General features: G+C 41.3%; 1 protein-coding gene across 2 annotated transcripts in view; it reads right to left on the bottom strand.

Moving 5' to 3' along the window:
- SOS1 (SOS Ras/Rac guanine nucleotide exchange factor 1) overlaps positions 1 to 18,409 on the bottom strand; it is a 51,650-nt gene that overhangs the window by 13,991 nt on the left and 19,250 nt on the right. For both annotated transcript variants that reach the window (XM_059828506.1, XM_059828507.1), the window contains exons 7-10: positions 16,962 to 17,072; positions 16,754 to 16,852; positions 4,034 to 4,161; positions 2,387 to 3,042 (exon numbers count right to left, since the gene is read on the bottom strand). In XM_059828506.1, the coding sequence (XP_059684489.1) occupies positions 2,387 to 3,042; positions 4,034 to 4,161; positions 16,754 to 16,852; positions 16,962 to 17,072 (994 nt within the window). The remainder of the gene's footprint in view (positions 1 to 2,386; positions 3,043 to 4,033; positions 4,162 to 16,753; positions 16,853 to 16,961; positions 17,073 to 18,409) is intronic.

Here is an 18,409-nt window from a genome sequence, read left to right as displayed (position 1 = left end):
CAAGGGCTGCCGTAACCAGTCACACCGTATTTAAGAAAAGTCGCCTCAAAAAAGTAAAGGCTTGCTATTCTGGCATATGAATATCGGGTTGATAAAATCTTTTCAGATTACAATCATGCATACACAGCCCTATGTAGGGCAAGAACAGCATTTCTACAGTCTGTAGCTGTTTGGCTAGATATCACCAGAGTACTCATCTTCCCACGTCTCCGAGCAAAAGAGAAGTCTTGAGCTCAGCTAATACGCGTACGAAAGAAGAGCTAAAGGGTTACTACGGAAAGTTGTCGCCCCACTCTCTGCATCTCAAAATGCGACAAAACTCTGCATGTTTCCTGTACAACAGAGCATTTTTTGGCTGAGTCACTATATCTCTATCTCTTCGTTCCCCGGGAAAAGACAGCACAGAACAACGACATTTTTTCCTCACAGAAAACCAATTACAAAACAGAAGGTACAGAATAAGAGAGAAGGGTGTTGAGAAATGATGTGCAACCTAGCAAATCAGCACCAGGTCCAGGTATGTTGCGTTAAGATCTTTAAGGCTACAAAGAGAGGCTAAATACATCACAAGACAACCATTTTTATTCTTTCGGTCAAAGTCTTTCAGCCTGTCTCACAGTACCCACGTCTCAGCTTTGCCATACAGTAGTTTGGTCCACGTCACGTAAACCTACAACGTCAGGCTTCAAGCAACGTACTTGAAGCTTTATTAAATAGGGGCAGGGATTTCAATGACTGGAGACGAAGGTGGATCTAATCAATTGATCTGAATCGTTCCTTGATGTCCTATCTGCCAGAAAGGCCAAAAAGAGATGCAGACGCGAAAAAAGGAATACGAGAGACGTCTTTCAACAAGCCACGTGTTCCTTAAACACAAACTTTTCTGGTTTATGGAAGTGGAGAATGTAGCTCGTGGCTCCCTAGACAGAGCCAACACGTGGAGAGCGCTGCCAGCACCTGGAGCAACGCCAAGGCGACGGCACCCAAGTCCCAAAGCCTACGGAAAGGGCACTTCTCAATGGGGCGCAAGTTAGCCAAAGCAGAGCAAATGTTCATAAGGGCACTACTGAAGTGCTGTTTTGGCTAATTCTCTGCCAAATACAATGTTAGCTTTAAAAAAAAAAAAAGTGCCTTCCTTTCTCTAAGGCTGAATCATTTTAGTTTAACTTCCAAAACCGTAAAATTACGTCATAAATAATGCCTGTAAAATTTGAAGCCAAGAGCTAAAAGTTTATAAAGTTACAAGAAAATGAAGACAGGCACAAAACCGCTCTGGTGAGAACTGCCAGCACGATATTGCATTTGGGTTTCTAATAAATGTTAGGAAAGCTCAACTGAAGGAAATGTGGAGAAGAGCAATAAAAGTAACGGCGTAAACAGAAGTATTTACAAGCATTTTAAAAATAAACAAAAGTACTAAACTACACTAACTATCTTCTGCTTACTCCCCACTTCTTCCAAACAAATATTCCTGGTCTATACAGCATTTCCAGGACTGAGCTGCAAAAGAACAATTTAGGGTAATCAGAGTGTAAAGAGAAAAAGAAAGAATAAAAAAAAAGATCTACAGCCGAATATGAGAAGCACTAATGCCAAGACGAGTGAAGTTTTAGAATAACTGACATACAGGTAGAATTAAAAAAAAAAAAAAAACACAAAAAATCCAAATGCGACCCCCAAGCCCATGCTTTTCAACACAGCTTATGAAATCCTGGGAAATTATCAAGAAAAACTCCACACCCTGAGGCTGGACTGGCTGATCACATAAACACCTTCGATGTTTCTTCACCACAAACAGAAACCCAAAGCCCTTAAATCAAATCCCCACTCAAATTCTGATTAAGGCCAAGTTCCCAGGCCAAATAATGCAAGTGAGTGCTGCTAGCAAGCTGCTCTTTGGTCTTTTCATTACACACCAGCACGGACGCAGGTATTAGTTAAGAGTGCAACCCTTAAATGAGAACACCGGGCCCGTAATTCTCTCCCACAACGCTGGCACCTTATGTGCCACCCAGCTTTGGAAGCCTCCAGGGAAGGCAATTCTTGTAGCCTGGGGCATACAGGAAAAAGTATTGTCTAGAGCTCAATTCCTGCAGTCCCCCGCCACCCCCCCATCCCCTGCATGAGAATAACCTCAGCGCTCCCAGATCCCGTGCGCACGCATATCCCCGTACCTTCTGCCAAACAGGATTCGTGTTTTTAACCGCTACGGAGGCGCATATTTAGCTCTCAAAACCTGAACTCAAGAAGCATGTTAGAACACGTGCCCTGCAAAGCAGATTTGCTTTCTACAGGCTTTATATCTTTTGCTGCATGTATTTAACACAGAGAGAAGCATAAACTAGTCACCACCTTGAGTTTTGGCTACACGAATGAAGCGCCTCACCTGCATACATGTGGTAGGTCAGCCTCTCGATGAGCTTGACAACGGTTCCTGCCTTTATGATGGGGATTCCAGACTTGGGCTGCATGTTTTCTTCAAACACAATATTCTCTTCGGAGTCAGGTTCTGCAAATCTATAAAGCTCAGGATTTGGAAATCTCATCTGCTCCTCTTTTTCTTCCTGCAACATTGTCACATCCAACATCCTTTCCAGCGTGCTTCTATATTGCAAAGATATCAATGCTGCCATCCAGTTGTTTTTCTCTTCAGCTGATTTAGCAGCAAAAATAACACTGTTCTCGTCTTTTAAGATGATTTCAAAAGCATGTCTGTACTCATTAGTGTCATCTTTATCGTTGATTTGTACCTTTCGCATGAAGAACTTTTCTTTTAGACGATATTCTGCATTGCTAGCACCAGGAAGTCTTGGCTGGCCGTGATTTGACTTACAGCAAATCATCAGGCCATCAAATAGAAATATGTGTCTCTCGTGCTTTGCTCCCACACGTGTGAGCGTTCCTTCCATGATGAACTCGTTACAGCATTGTCCAATGTCCTTACCCTCCCAACCATCAATATTTTTCTGGATTTCATTCATTTTCTTAATTGCTAGCTGTTTCCCCTTCATCTGCTGAGTATAGAATCGGCATGCAGACTCACTTCAGGGAAGGAAGAGGAGAAAGGCAGCCTATTAGTATACGTGTATTTAAAAACCACAACCACCGCTAACAGCAAAAACACAAGATCATCTTTCTGAGTGGTGACAATTCCACTGAGAATGCAAATCGCACTGCAAAACCAGCACTCAGCACCAGCGCCGTTGCAAGCCTTGACTAATGTTTCTCTTAAGTACCTCATCTGATAAATTTTCTACTTATCTTCTGTGCAATAAATGTTCTATCTAAACACAGGCAACCAGAAGCAGGCGAGACGTTAGTGCTTTTTAGCCTAACAAACCACTCATTTCCATAGCTGACAAACAATTTTAGACTGCATTAATTTGAGAGAAGCACGCTCGGAGAAAAGAAGCTGTTAAAGGCATTCATGTCCGAGCCTAAAGATGACACCTTGCAGCACAGAACTTGTATGGCAAAGAAAATATTGAAATGGTTTTAAGAGCAAAAGCGAAGTTTGAACATGTTTAAATAACTGCCCATATATTAGCATTAAATCAAACAGCAGATAACTGTAATCCAAGAATTTGCTACGACAGTGCAACTAAGTACGAGTTATCTATGCATTTATTTCTATTAGCCAGTGGCAATTTTAACTAGCCGTTGCACAAAAACCTCTTCCGATGAAGTAGTTTCAAACCCAAGAACATTCCCTTCTAATCACACAGAAATGTACTTTTGCAATATTTTTAGGTGGATATTTGTTATCCGAGCGTAATCAACCCACAAATGCCGTAACTTTCTACTTACCAGGGAATTCTCAGAGCGTCTCAACTACCAGTGTGCAAGGACACGTAGAAATTAGAACGGTTTTAAAACAATAACAAATTATCTTGGCTTTGATGTCACTTCCTCTGAAAAAGCAGGCTTGTCACAAACTATTTTGTTCATTGTTTACTAAAAGAGGAAACTGGGAGCCCTGGATTTATAGCAAAGCATTAAGAGCAGAAAGCAGGAAAAATGGAAACATGTTTACCTAAGCCTTCGTTTTGCAAGACTTTTGGAGCATATCCGTTCCATACTGCTTTGAAGATTTAATAGGGCCGTTATTGCTTGCTTTAAGCACTCTTTATCCTCTTCATCCTCACTTTTTTCTTCCAATTGCTGTGAACATCGAAAGTCAAATACAAAAAGCGTTACAAGCATTTTAGTACGTGCAAATCCAGAAGTTTGACCTAGGAAGAAGAAATGCAACCGTCTGCTGAATTTGCATGCTCCTGCTTGTCATTAATGCAATAATGAGGTGCATGACAACCCGGGCAAGAGCCAACTGTGGGCTAAGAGCTTAATCTCGGTAAACCAAGAGCAGCAGTCACCAGTCCCCCAGGTACAGACGCACTCAGGCACACGTTATTGACCTCAAAACTAGTTTACCTTACAACTCCAAAAAAAGGAACCCGTTAGAGGTGTTAAAACTGAAGAGGAACAAGTGAGGAAGGAGATCCCCATACGTACCATTCCGCAGCACAAGATCAAACCTGTGGGATGTCTGTACGTTTGTAACACATATAAACACTCCGGGAACAGGCCAGCTGGACCAAAAGCTACGCAAAACTCCTTCATCGCGTTTACAAGCAGAAGATCACAAGGGCTCTCACCTCACCGGTAACAGCCTAACTCGGGCTGGAAGGGACCTTGGGGATTACCTTACCCACCCTCCCGCTCAACCACAGAGCCAACACAGATCAACAACCGCTCAACACAGCTGGACAACCGCTCGACACAGATCAGGTTGTCTAAGGCCATCGTGAGTTTTGAGTTGCTCTCAGGATGGAGAGGCCACAACCTTTCTGGATGATCTGTTCCAATGGCTGAAATCCCTCATGGTGAAAATTTTTTTTCCTACTAGCTTATCGGGATTTCCCTTATTGACTTTTCATAGCGGAGTATGTGGAAGCACTGTGCAGCTGCGAGAAGTATTTGTCTTCCCCACCCTATCACGCAGCCAAAGACAGCGGGAAGGTTTCCCCTCCTCCTTGGTACCACCTAACCTCCCATCTCCTTTTCTCCGGAATGAATAAGCCCACTCCCACAGCCCCTCCTTTATCACACGCTCCATTCCTCGTGTCATCTTGACCAGCCCTTCCAGTGGGCTTGTTTCAAGACACCAGCGTCAACAGGAAGCCCTCCGCCTGATGGCCACGCGCTTGCTCATACAGCGGTATGGGCCTTCGGTGCCGTAAGGGTCTGCTGCTGGCTTGTGTCAGCTTATTAGCCACCAGGACTGGGATTTTTTTCATGCAAAAAAAAGAAAGGGGAAAAACAATAATCAGAGAGACAGTGGGGAGAAGTAAATGTTCAGCCTCCATGGAGGGGTTGCTTGGCTGTTCATCAGAAAACACAGGGGCACCTAACCACGGCCAGCTTGTAAAATCAGGGTACGTAAGTCCCTGTCTGAGTACACAGCTACATTAATGCCTTCATATCCTAACTCAACTTTTCTTAAAGAACAAAAATATATAATAAAGTTATAAACTAAAACTGGACGATAAGGGTTAATAGGAATATTTTGTGCTTAACTATCGCTGTGACAGATATCTTGTTTTCTAAAACAAGCTCTGCCATATTTTTATCCCAAGATGTTTAAGACCTTCGTCTTAAATCTTCATTTAAGCATTAAAATGTTTCACACTATAGTTAGTGAAAAAATTGTTGACTACAGCTGCGGCTTAGACATAAAACTGAGATAACAATCATTTACAAGATCATTAAGAGACAAGTGTTTCAGACTGTCACACAGCAAGAACTGGCTCACACCGCTGAAAGAGTTGGTTTGACAGAGGTGGTACAAGTGAAGCAGGAGGCTGGCATGGACCGGAGTAACAGACACCCTTGGAAACGGTACAATCGCGCTGTTTGCTTCCGGTGTGACATGTAAGTATTGTCCTCCAAAATCCAACTGCATACAACATATTCCCATCTGACATTTGAATGGGTCATAGAATAGCATTAATTCTTTCCCTGACCAGAGTTAATCATTCAGTGCAATGGCTGTCAATGCCAAAGACTACTTTTTTTAATGTTTTCAGCCATAAGGATGACCACAAAGATTATTCTAGGCAGCTTTGGTTCATGTAGAGTAATCTGTCATACTCTTGACCTCCGTGGCATCAGGCACGAGTGCCTACTCATGCGACAACCACGGAAATAGGGCTGACAATGCACCACAACAGGCATTACTTCCCAAAAGGTCTCAGGGAGAATACATCACTCCAAGAAGGAGCAGACTACCCTCGTCATATTCCTCTGCTCTCTAGATTTAACACAGAGGTATCATCTTCCCTTTGCTTCAGTTGTGCAGATCATCCAGGTTCAGAGAGGACTTCAGAGAAACGAGGCAGGCGCAGCACGGCTGGCAGAAGTCCTGAAAGCAAGCTAAGACGACGTGTAACTACCCCGAAGATTTTGCATTTGCATCTTTCCTGCGCCAGAGTTCAAAGGAGGCTCTTTGCCTCGCGCACGGCCTCTTTGCCGACTTCCGTCAAAAGCGTTTGGCTGGATTTTCTATCATCTCTGGGTAGCTACCCTACAACAACGGACAAGATTATTTTAGCCTAGTCTCCTTGAAAATAAGCCTTATTAGATCCTACAACATTCTGCCATTTGCTTGTAAGGGTACCACAGAAGACAGGGCAAAAAGCAAGTAAAACACAGAACAAAAATCGATGAAAATTAGGCTCAACGTGCAACAAAGCTTATTTTTAATACTGTCTATATATAATCTAAATGCTCCAGTCAAACTAACACAGATGCATGGTGTCTAGCATAAGGCAGAACAAAAATGGCCCATATCCCAAAAGCAGAAAGTTTTTTGAAATTTTGAAAAATCTTAAAAGAAGCCCATGCATATAGAGGCTAACGTGTATAAAGGGAGCACTAAACCAACCAAACAGAAAAATAAACCCCTATAAAGTATTGGGAGTTTTCTCAATGTAGCACCTTATCAACTCAAATACCTGGAAAAACATTATTCCCTGTAGGTTCTCTTCAGAAACATACTGGTACAGATTAATGTTCATTACTGCAGAGCATTCTGCTCCTGCGTTGAGTTTATAAAACGCTTTTTACAGCAATTTCTCTCCGGTTGCAAAAATTTTGGTGTTCATCACAGAAAAGTCCATGTCCAAAAGCAAAATAGACGTTTGTACACAGTGCTGGAGAGAAAGCAAATGTTTAAGACTAATATTTCCCCATCAGGATCCGCTGAAAGTAACCCATATTTCCAACTGTATATACAAACTAAATCCAAGCCCGGTGAGTGTAATTATGCTCCGGGTTTAACATTTGGAAAGCAGAGTGCAGAATTAGGCATCTTATGCTTAAGACCAACACGAACTGCAAATCAGACAGTGCTTGAACTACTACGAAGACGCTTCTCTACACATCGACAAGGAATTTGAAAGTTTATATTCAAGCATCGTATAATTACCATAAACTGCTATCAAAAACCGTCTTAGAACTGAGCTTAAATTACAGCAATGACTTTCATCTCACACTGCCCCCAGCCAGTTTGGAAGAGGAGGTTATGGGAAGTGAAATGGCATCACTGGAAACGCATCTAAAGTTTCTCTACGAATCCCACCGATTCTTCTTGTAGCCGTGCAGTGCCCCCTAATGAACAAATCGGGAGGATGCTAAATAAAAGCGTGCTGGGTTTTTTTTGAGATAAAGCGTCCTGTGAAGAATACTATATTATTATAGGAAGGAGGTGCAGATTTCTGATTATCAGTAGTATTACAGTTGTTGTGTTTTTTAATAATCTTACGAGAAAATATTGGTTTATAACAACGGTAATGATTCACAATACTATAGGCGCAGTATCCTGGCCATTCAAGGAAAACAAACTCGGAAAATAGGCTGCTAAGGGAAGTTTGTAATGAAAAAGTACTCTACATTGTAGGCCACGAGCTCTGAAGAGATACCAAGAAGTGGAAGACAAGGTATTTTGTTCTACCCGTTGCATAACACAAGGATTAGATATTTATAAACCCAGGAAATTCCGAACAGATGCAAAAGAAATCCTCCTCATGCAGTGTAAATTTAGACTATGGTAGTCCTTCTCTTACGCTGTCAGGCAAGTGTCTATCTAGGAAGACAGTGACGGAAATATATTTATACTTATGATGAGAATATGCAGACATAACAATACTAGTAAGTGTCACGATGGATATAAAGTCTTGTACTTCAGGTCTTACATCACAACCTAGACTTCTGTCTTCCTAGATTATTCTAAATCTCACCACTGAGATTTGTGAACCGCGGGTTCCCCCAATTCATCTGGGAGGAGAGCTCATAAATCAGCTTCTAAACACAAAAGACAACAGCGTATGGGAGGCAGGGAAATCACAATTGAATTTGCTTGACTTAAGCTTAAGTCAAGATCACTTGATCGCAGGCGCTAACACCACTTACTGCCCCTCAAAACGCTAATCCAAGAAGTTTAGTGCCTAAGCGGTCCCACGTTACAAGTGGAAGCTGCCCATGGTAGCGCTCAGAACGAGCTCAAACTAGAGCTGCTTCAGAGAAACCTCTTCAAAATCCGCTACGTGATTTCTTCGGACATCCTGAAGCCCCCAGCGAGACAAGAAGACACATGCAGAGCCAGCAAAGCAAGACTGATCTGTAGTGTGGCCGAGCTACCTGGTCCGTAGGGAAATGCTACGTAAGTAAGCGACGTTCACGAGAACTTGAGGTGCACCGACACCAGTTACTCCAGCTCCTGTTCTAATGCCTCACCGTTTTCTTCAGCGTGTTTCTGAGTATAGGGTACCTACCAAAAGGCAATCCTGAAACAGGCTATTAGATGATCAAGGATAAAAAATGAACAGGGTTTCTCCTCTGACAAATGCAGGCAGGCAGGTCTGCTGGCACCTCGCCACGAAGCGATCCTGGAAGAAGGCTCAAGAGCACTGAGCTGCCCGAGAGCTCTGTCTGAATTTCTGCAATTCCTCCAAATAATAATAAAAAAAAAAAAACCCAACTCAGCCCAAAGCAGCAGTATGCTGGGAGAACCATGCTCTCATAGCCAGAAACTTTTAATTTTTAGGAAGCATCAGGAAATCTTCTGGAACAGCAAATGGGGACAACTGCAGGGAACACTATACACTCCTGGAAAATGCGGTCTGAAAAGGCACTTCACACTTGAAGCTTAAAGGAAACTCCATGTGCTGTATTCCTGGACATACATACACAGCTTTAATGCATTGGAATTTCAAAAGTATTTTTGTTTTCATGTAAACTCAGAAAATCTTGAGTGCAGTGCAGTAAAAATATGCATGTGTTTATGTAACTGTTTATTTAGATTTACATTACAGCAGGAGCGTTATTTGCATTAAGAGTGGAACAGAACTTAATGTATCACTGAAGTAATGGCAAAAATGTTTTCTCCACTCAAAGCTGAACTATGCCTTCTCAGTTTAATTTTAAAAAGTTACATTAAAGCACATAATCTTACATAAACACGTCAAATATCAATCCTCAGATATCAGATAATCAGTTACAAAAAGCCTCCAGCATTGTGCTGGAAGTGCATTTTAAAAGAGATAGAAGCCAAAAAGCCCTCATCTTTTATTTCACATTAAGTAAAACACGCTCAGCCCATTGGGAAGCATACTGTACAAGTAAAGCATTAAACCAGAGCAAAATAAGAAGCATTTCAACTTTTAGTACAAGCTTCCCAGTTCTTTCACAGTCTGACTATGTGACTTAAAATAGATCTCAGAGATATGTGGAAAATTTAAGTACAAACTTCACCTGAGCCCAAAAAAGTAAAACGATTTGGACTAAAGAAAAATGTGAATTTAAGGAATTGCTACTTTGATTACTCGATGTGGATGCTCTTACTTGGGATGGGAGGGAATGAAATTAAAATAAATCTGTTTCAGAAATAAATTACACTACTCCAAAGTAAGTGCCATTTTTCAAATCAGGATGGACACTGAGGAAAAGTCAGGAAGAGCTATTCAGAAATATGTATCACACAGAAGTCTGTCAGTTGACGTTTCGCCAATTCAACAGTTCAAAGTTTTCCGTAACAGGTTTCTTACGTGCCCGATTTGCCACTAGCATTGCCGTGAATGGGTATAGCCTGTCAGGAGACCGTATTTCAGATTAGGTCTGCTCAAGTGCCTGCTAGGTATTTCAACCGGTGTCTGCTCAGCAGGAAAGAGTGTATTTTTGCTCTCAGTTTCGGCAGCTGGGAAGGGATTTATGTCCATGAGCAATTCTCGTTGAGCTTACACAACCAACCTTTCCTTCATCAAGGAACAGATATTTGAAAACAAGGCTTCGTTTTCAAATACGTTCCCTCATGTCCTCATTAAACCATTTCCTAAACATTCAGACTTTTTGCAGGCTATAGTGCCATATATGCATTTTATATACCCAGATTCTATTACTAGGGAAACGGATACTTCGTTTACAGGAGGCCTCGTCTTCTCAGAGTATGGAAAAGCCATTTGTTCTGCATTCTTCAAAAACATGCGGGTTGTTTGGGTTTTTTTTTTTTGCATATGCTGATGTCTCTTCCACAGCAGATTCATTACCTTTCTGCAACAAACGTACAAGTTCACACAGATCCTTCCAGAGCCTTCATGCTCTGAAATTCTCTTCTTTCTTACTGTCACTTTGGTTTGTCTCATCATTATTAGCAGACCTGCAGAATACATTGGAAATTTAAAATTCATAATTACGTTGATAACATTTAGTTAGATCAGTATTTGAAATATCACAAAATATTTACCTATGGCCTTCCACACTTGTAATTGAGGTCCTCCATTTTCTTCCCCCAAATTTTCCATCATAGTAAAGACAATTCAATTTGAAAACACCTTTTGTAATTCCAAAGCGGATTAAAATCCACTTTCGCTGCTTCGACACAATTCAAGTCTGATCCTTGCCAGCCAAGTCTGCAAGGCCGTAAGCTCAACTGGATGGCACCTCTACGTTTGGATAGAAACGTACGAATTTTCGAACACTACGCAAGATGAATTCACAAGTTCAGAGCTCATTCTGGGAAGCACCAGTAGAACCCTGTTGATTAAGGAGAAAACAGCAGAGGAAATGGGGGATGACAAGCAGACTCCCATCTGTAGACTTGCTCTACAGAAACCATGAATGCAGCTTGTTCTTTTACTTGTGTTTGTCGTTTCCTACATCCTTCCACCGGTTTCCACTGAAGATATCAAAGTATTGACAGAAAACACAGACCTCCACTGCTGTCAGAGCAAACAGAGAAAGCGTGCTGGTAGCGGGACTAAATCCACAGCTCCACGGCCAGAAACATTTCCACTGAAGAAATCAAGTACATGAAAGTCTCAACCATAGCGCTACCTCTCTCCGAGGATCTGCCTTTCATACAGAAGGTGACAGGAACAGAGGCAGGAGAAGAGGACAGGGAAATATGCTACTGCTATTAAAAGCCTGTACAGCAATACGAGTGTATCAGGGACTATCTCGTGACTGCCACAGTCACAAAACCTAATGTCATCCTATAGGAGCTAAAAATCTCAGCCACAATACGCTTCTTCGCATTCAATCCTTGACGGATTACTTGTGTCGAACCTTTTATTTAGAGGCAAAAAAAAAAAAAGGATCAAAATTTGTCCAAGTTCCTGTTAAGACCCATCTATTTTTATGAGACCTTGGCCTTGGGTGCTCAGCGTAAACTGCTGCCGTGTAAGCTAAAGAGCTATCTACCCTCATCAGCGGCGGTCACTGAAAACCAGGAACAGATCACCAGCCCCAGAGAAGAGTCCGCCCCAGTACAGCTCTCCTCATTCCCACAGTACCGGGGAGAATTTGCCTTGCAGGTATTCCTAGAAAATGGATCAGAAAACAGGACTCTGGAACCCTACAGTTAAACACAGAAGTGAAGTCAGAAGTTGGAGTTGGGTTAGTGCTTCATTTGACTCCCCAAAGGGGCATCATCTAGATAAGAACAGTCTGGCCCCGTTCCATCCTTCTCCCTGCTTCGAGGGATCAAAGTACAGCGTTTGTTGGTCCGGCAGCAGATTGAAAATAACACAGCTCAAGTGTCACTGAGGACTGTAAGCAAAGTGGAAGGAGGCATTTTTTACTTTTACTTTTGTTAGATTTTATCCAGTTTTTGCAGAAAAACAATTTTAGTGGGATAATGGAAAAAATATTCTCCAAGGTAATGACTTCTCATTAGAAAATTCCCTGGAAAGAGACATCTGCTTCTCAAAAGCACAGACACATCCTGCGTAAAAAGAAAAAAGCTATACCACAGAACGTACAGCCCCATCGCAAGTCCGTTACAGATGACATAAGCCATTGACAAATGAAGTGATACACATACCCCTATAAGTATCTCTGATACAAACACCTAGGAAATCCATCGAGTACCACAACCAGAAAGAAAAAGTTAAATACATTCTGAATAACTTTGTCAGTTAAAGAGTTACGTCAGAGAGCCCAACTGTATTAACAATAACCAAGTTTGTGGAAAAAGTGCACACGCACACGTGAAAGTTTTATTTTCCCCTATCATCTTCCCTTTGGCTGCCAAACACACAGCTGCCTTAGAGCATAAACCCACTAGCATTTAAAGGAGAAAAGCAAGAGAAATGTTGCCAATGAAACCCCACAAGCAAGATTACCTGGCTGTATCACTTCCAACTTCTACCATAAGGCACAACTTCCGTACCTTTACAACATCGCAGTTGTAATATAAGTCTTCATAGCTTAACCATACGAAGAAGTTGCTTCAGTTTTTCACCTACTGTCATATTCTAGGAAATCTCTTCTTAGACTTGAGACCAATTTTTACATCACCCCAGCTTTTTCTCCCAAGAAACACTCAAATACGCTTTGCAGTCCTTATCACACACTAGCAACAGTTTGGTCAAGCTACATTTCCTCCAGCAGATAGGCCTTCAGCTGTCACAGAGACATAAAATTGCACGTTATCTCCAGTGGATGTAAAAAAAAGTCATCTCATCTGCAGTTACATATACAAAGACGTGTAAAACAGTAATACCTCTGGTTTTACTTTTATTTCAAAACAGTGTTGTACGTATAAGTTACTGTGTTTGGAAAGAAGCACACCAGACAAAGTGATTTTGGAAAATAAGATCCTTTGCTGACACTAAGTAAATACTTTCTTAAAATAATTCATAGCTAGTCTGAATCTGCCATTTTCTGGTTTTAATATGAACTGAAGGAAACTTTAAGAATTGACTAAAGCAAGAGAACCTGTTAATTACAGTGCCTGTACTAAATACAAGCCAGCAGACAGTGTCTTGAGACAATGACCTCTAATTGCAGATATTGTAAAAACATTGCAGGCTGCCAAAGTTCAACTAATTAAGACTCAGTGATTCTCCACCCTGGGTTGGGTTACACCAGTTACAGATGGGATCGCAAACCAACTTCATTAAATTTGTTACACTCTGGATCATGAGCCTGGCTGAAACAAGGCTGGGAATCAAAGTGAAGTCAAAGCCCCAAATAATTTGGGATGTGTTGCCCAACGCAACACACAGCAAGAGACTCACAGGATTAACCTAAAGATACTTTAGTCCTAAACTATTAACACGTCACCACCCCGTGCCTTCTCCAGCAACACGTAACAAATTTAATACCGTCAGGTTGGGAAAAGCATGGTTTATCATCTTGGAAGACCTTGTCAAACCACATTTTTTTTAAGTTTCATTCGCACAGCGAAAGAGGAAGACAAAGTTTAATTAAGTATTATTCCTACTTGAGCTGAATTGCCAGTCAAGACTGACAAATTATTTATCATCTAAGAACAACGTTTGAAAAAAATGAATAAAACACACGAGATGCTGTTGTGAAATGAGAGCATCCTGAGAATTTAAAATCATTATAGGTAGAATTCCAACTAAACAAATATTTGCAAAGAGACAAGAAGTTTCCATTCATAAGTCATGGGAGCCAAGTCTGCACTTGGTTAAAAAAAAAAAACAACAACCTCTCCTGTTTTCCAGAACATATTCTTTTATCTAAGCGAAGTTTATATATGCTTTCAGCCATTCCTACTTGGGGAAAAAAGGGAATTTCAAAGTAATTTTCTATTTACCCAAAGAAAGGAAAGAGTATCACACATGCACATAAATTCACAGCATCTGAAACAGCGCCCAATTCAATTTAAAAGTCTTGTAAACTTCTTTCTTCAATAACTCGAGGTGATAGATAACTGCACTATTTGTACCACCCTACCTTTCACTTAACAGTCCACATTTAGAAAAGCCCATTCATATTAACTGCAAATCTGTAGACAAGCACAGTCTCATATGAAGCTGCTATTTTATACAGTTATTTTCTTATATAAAAGTTTGGGGACTTTGAGGTTGGTCGAAGGAAAACATGGCCCTTAATCATATGCTAATTTTCCAACAAAGTTACAGCAAGGAGCTTCAGCTAAAAATAGAATACGTATTTGTGCATTCCTGGTGCCCTGCCAAACTTCAGGAGGGCTTTAGTTTCTAAATAGGATAACCATCAGTGGATGGAAATTTACTTTTTTTGTAGTCTGCATAGTTAGAAGGTAACTTTGAGATGCATTTTAAATAGATAACTTCAAAGTATGCAAGATTACACAACATAGCTCAAAGAAAAATGCTAATCCCTTTATCCTTAAGTATATCTATATTCAAGAGAAATAAAGTGGTTTTTCCACATACTACTTTGCCAACATTTTGTCTCTTCATACCAAGAGATCCATTTTCATAGCATTTTTAAACTTGATTAATCATAGATATGCCTGCAATCATTAAATCGGGCCTCTTGCCATACAAAAGAATTCAACGCAACCTTGCATCAGTGAAATTGTCAGGGTTAACTGGCTAAATAATTCCACCAATTCCCCTTCCGTAGCAAAGACCCTTCCATCAGGCCATTTTTAAGTAGAACCAAACTGGGAACCTGTTTGAATATTCCAGATACAAGAAAGAAAATGTTATTGCCAGCAGAGACTACTTGAGGGAGGGATTCATACGCTATGTGCACGTGTATGTGCTAATTGACAGATGAAGCTACGCCATGAGAGCCAGTACCTCTCTCTTCACGAGCTCCTATTATCCATCACTGCCTATTATGTGTATCGCATCGAACAGGCCACAGCAACGGATGTCTCACTAAAATGTGAGACGAGCAACACACTTAGAAGAAAACCTGGAAGGTTATCATATACAGAACAAAATCCAACCCAACAATGTCACATTTACACAGGGTGGAGGGCATGTGTGTGTAGAGCATCAATGAGAAAACACAAGAATTTTACATAAAGCATAGGTCAGGAGTTGCAAAAAGATTGATAACCTTCTGGAGGTGGGCTTAGCTTAGACTCCAGTTTGCCCTAAAAAAGGTGAACATCAGCTGCTCCCTATTTCCGCAAGCGCACATGCCCTCTTCTCCCCACTAAAATTGCCCATGGCAAGAAGCAACACAGGATGCCCGTGCGTCAGACAACGTTAACCCGTCACGCTTTGTCTATTATGTAAGACAATACCATGTTCACGTAGAAGTGCGCAAAGCCACTAGGTACTGCATTTTGAGACTGTGTGATAAAAGCACGAGCAGAGAAACCTTATGTCTCTGCAGGTCTTTATCATACAAAATGCAGACAAGCTGTATCATACCTCCCTTCCAATGGACTGTCATGAAAGGAAATGCTTAATATGTTAAAGATGTCTGAAAAGTCAGACCAAACCCATGAGCGAGACAAACAGACCAAGCATACGTTCCAAAATTCAAAAAAAGCATGTTATACAAGATGAGCTACGTGCCAAAGCTGTACGTGTAGATCTAAATCAGTAAAAATGGTGTTAAAACTGTAGACACATAGACTCAAAGATGACCTAACTAGTGGGTTATCCCAAGACAACCAAACAAACATGCATGAAAAACACACCCAGATTTCTTCAAAAGAGCAGAGATTTCTTTTTTTTCTGCTTCTGATCCAAATTTCCCCAAGTAATTAAGTTTAGAACACTGTATCCCTTATGAGTTTCCATTAAGTCCAAATGAAAATTCTACTTGACAGTTTTCCTCAAAATGCTCTACACTCCCTCAAGATTATTATTCAATGCTAACTGATAAATGAGTCAGAAAAACATTCTGTAGCTATTTTCTTTACGTGTGTTGTTACAGAGTCTTTACTGTTACCCTACTGACGTGAGGTCTCGTACACTTCTTGGGCTTTTTGTAATATAATCAACCCAGCCATCCTTTTGAAGGGAGGATATCACCCCTACAACCACCATGGGATGTGCACTGCAAGAACACTGAAGCTTTTATGAAAATAAAATGAAGTCTGAAGGGAAATCTTACTGTGATCTTAAATTTACGAAGTAACAGCTTGAGAAAGCCTTGAACACTCCCTGTAATACAGCTATTTGCCACTATCTCTTACCACTGTCGAAACAATCATTCCAAGAATATGAGTACCTAGATCTCTATTGCTTTCTAAATTAATAGTAAACTTGATTATTCAACACAAATCATGAGCTGCTGTAAAACTTCCATGAAATTACAAGCCGATATTCAATTAGCTATAGCACGCACCAGAACATATAACCTGCTTTTCTTTCATCATAGCAGTTTTATTATTCACATTCTAGTAAAAGATTTTACACCTAACTGAGCACACAAAGCTCTGGTACCCAACACCGAGAATTATGAAAAAAACATCAGATTGACACAACTTTCTTACTTTTAGCAGTTCAAAATAATGAAGACAGTGGTAAACAGGGGCAAGGAGCAGCCGGGGTAGAACATACTGAACAGCTTCTTTAAAGCCTTCACCTATTGACTAGAGACAAAATAAGTTTCAGTCTTAAAACAATAAATGCAATGAAGCAGCAATATAATGTAATTAAAATAGTAATATCAATAATATGACTGACTTAAAAGAAAGTTACCTGTAAATAAAATGCTGCTCCTGGCTTTGATAATTGACTTAGAAAATGATCATGAAAACCAGGTCGCAAAATATCTTGTGCATATGATTCATATGGATCAAATGCTAGTTCCTAAGAAGAAATACAGAATAATTTTACAAAACTGATTTAATATCTAAACTTCATATTTTTAAAAGAAAATACATACACGACATAGGAGAGACTTTTCCGCGTACTTTTTCCAAAACAGCTGTAGAGAAGAATCAATACTTTTACGTGCACAGACTCATGGAGTAATCCAGTCTGGAAGAGATATCTGGAGGTCGGCTGGTCCGAATCCCCGTTCAAAGCCGGGCCCACCTCAGGGCCAAAGCCAGATCCAGCGTCAAAGCTAGCTGAGGTTGCTCAGGGTCTCATCCAGTTGAGTCCCAAGCACCTCCAAGAATGGAGGCACCAAAACCTCTCCACGCAGCCTATTCTAACGTTCAATCTCTCGTTGCAGATTTTTCTTCCCCCAGTATCTAATCTCTACTGTGAACCCCCAATAACAGACTGCCTCAGTCTTTTCTACACCTTCCCTTCAGGTAACTGAAGACGGCAATAAGATCACCTTCCTCAGACTTCTCTTTTTAAGACTGAATAAATCCAGCACTCTCAACCCTCTTTGTACATCATGGGCCTCAACTCCTTCATCATCACGGCAACCCTCGTGTACAAGCATATCTTGTACCAGGAAGACCAAAACTGGACACAGTATGCCAGATATGGCCTCGAGTGCTACACAGGAATGATCCCTCAACCTGCCGGCTACACTTTTCCTAATATAAGCCGGTAGGCAGTTAGCCTTCACTGCCGATTCCTCAGGATCTCCAAGCCCTGTCGAGCAGTACTGCTCCTCAGCCAGGCAGCCGGACCATTGCACGGGGTTGTCCGGTCTCAGGTGCAGAACTTCATGTTTGCCTTTACTCAACTCCATGAGGTTCCTGTAGGTCCATTTCTCCAGCCTGTCAGGTCTCCGAAGAAGCGGTCCTGTCCTCCTGTGTGTGTCCCCATACTTTGGCATCACCTACCAACTTGAGGAGGCAGATCTTCTCCCACAACGCTAATACAGACATTAAACAGTATCAGCCCCATCAAACCCTGAGGAATGCCACTAGCCACGGGCAACCAGATGGACTTTGTATTGCTGACGACAGTCCTTGAAGCCTGCCAGTCCAGCTAATTTCCCACCCACTCCATAGTTGAACTATCTAGTCTATGTCTCACCAAACTGACTATAAGGATACTATGAGTGACTGTGCTGAAGGCCTCACTTAAGTTCAGATAAGGCATACTGACTGCTCTTTCCTTTGCGCGTGGAGCCAGCCATCTCCTCTTAGAAAGTAGTCAAGTTGGTCAGGTAGTTTGTCCTTTGGAAATCTGTGCTGGCTGTTGCCAATCACCTTCTAGTCCCTCGCACGGCTGGATGT

This window comes from Gavia stellata, chromosome 23 (assembly GCF_030936135.1).
Source record: "Gavia stellata isolate bGavSte3 chromosome 23, bGavSte3.hap2, whole genome shotgun sequence".
Lineage (NCBI taxonomy): Eukaryota > Metazoa > Chordata > Aves > Gaviiformes > Gaviidae > Gavia > Gavia stellata.
This window is presented reverse-complemented; position numbering and strand designations above follow the sequence as displayed.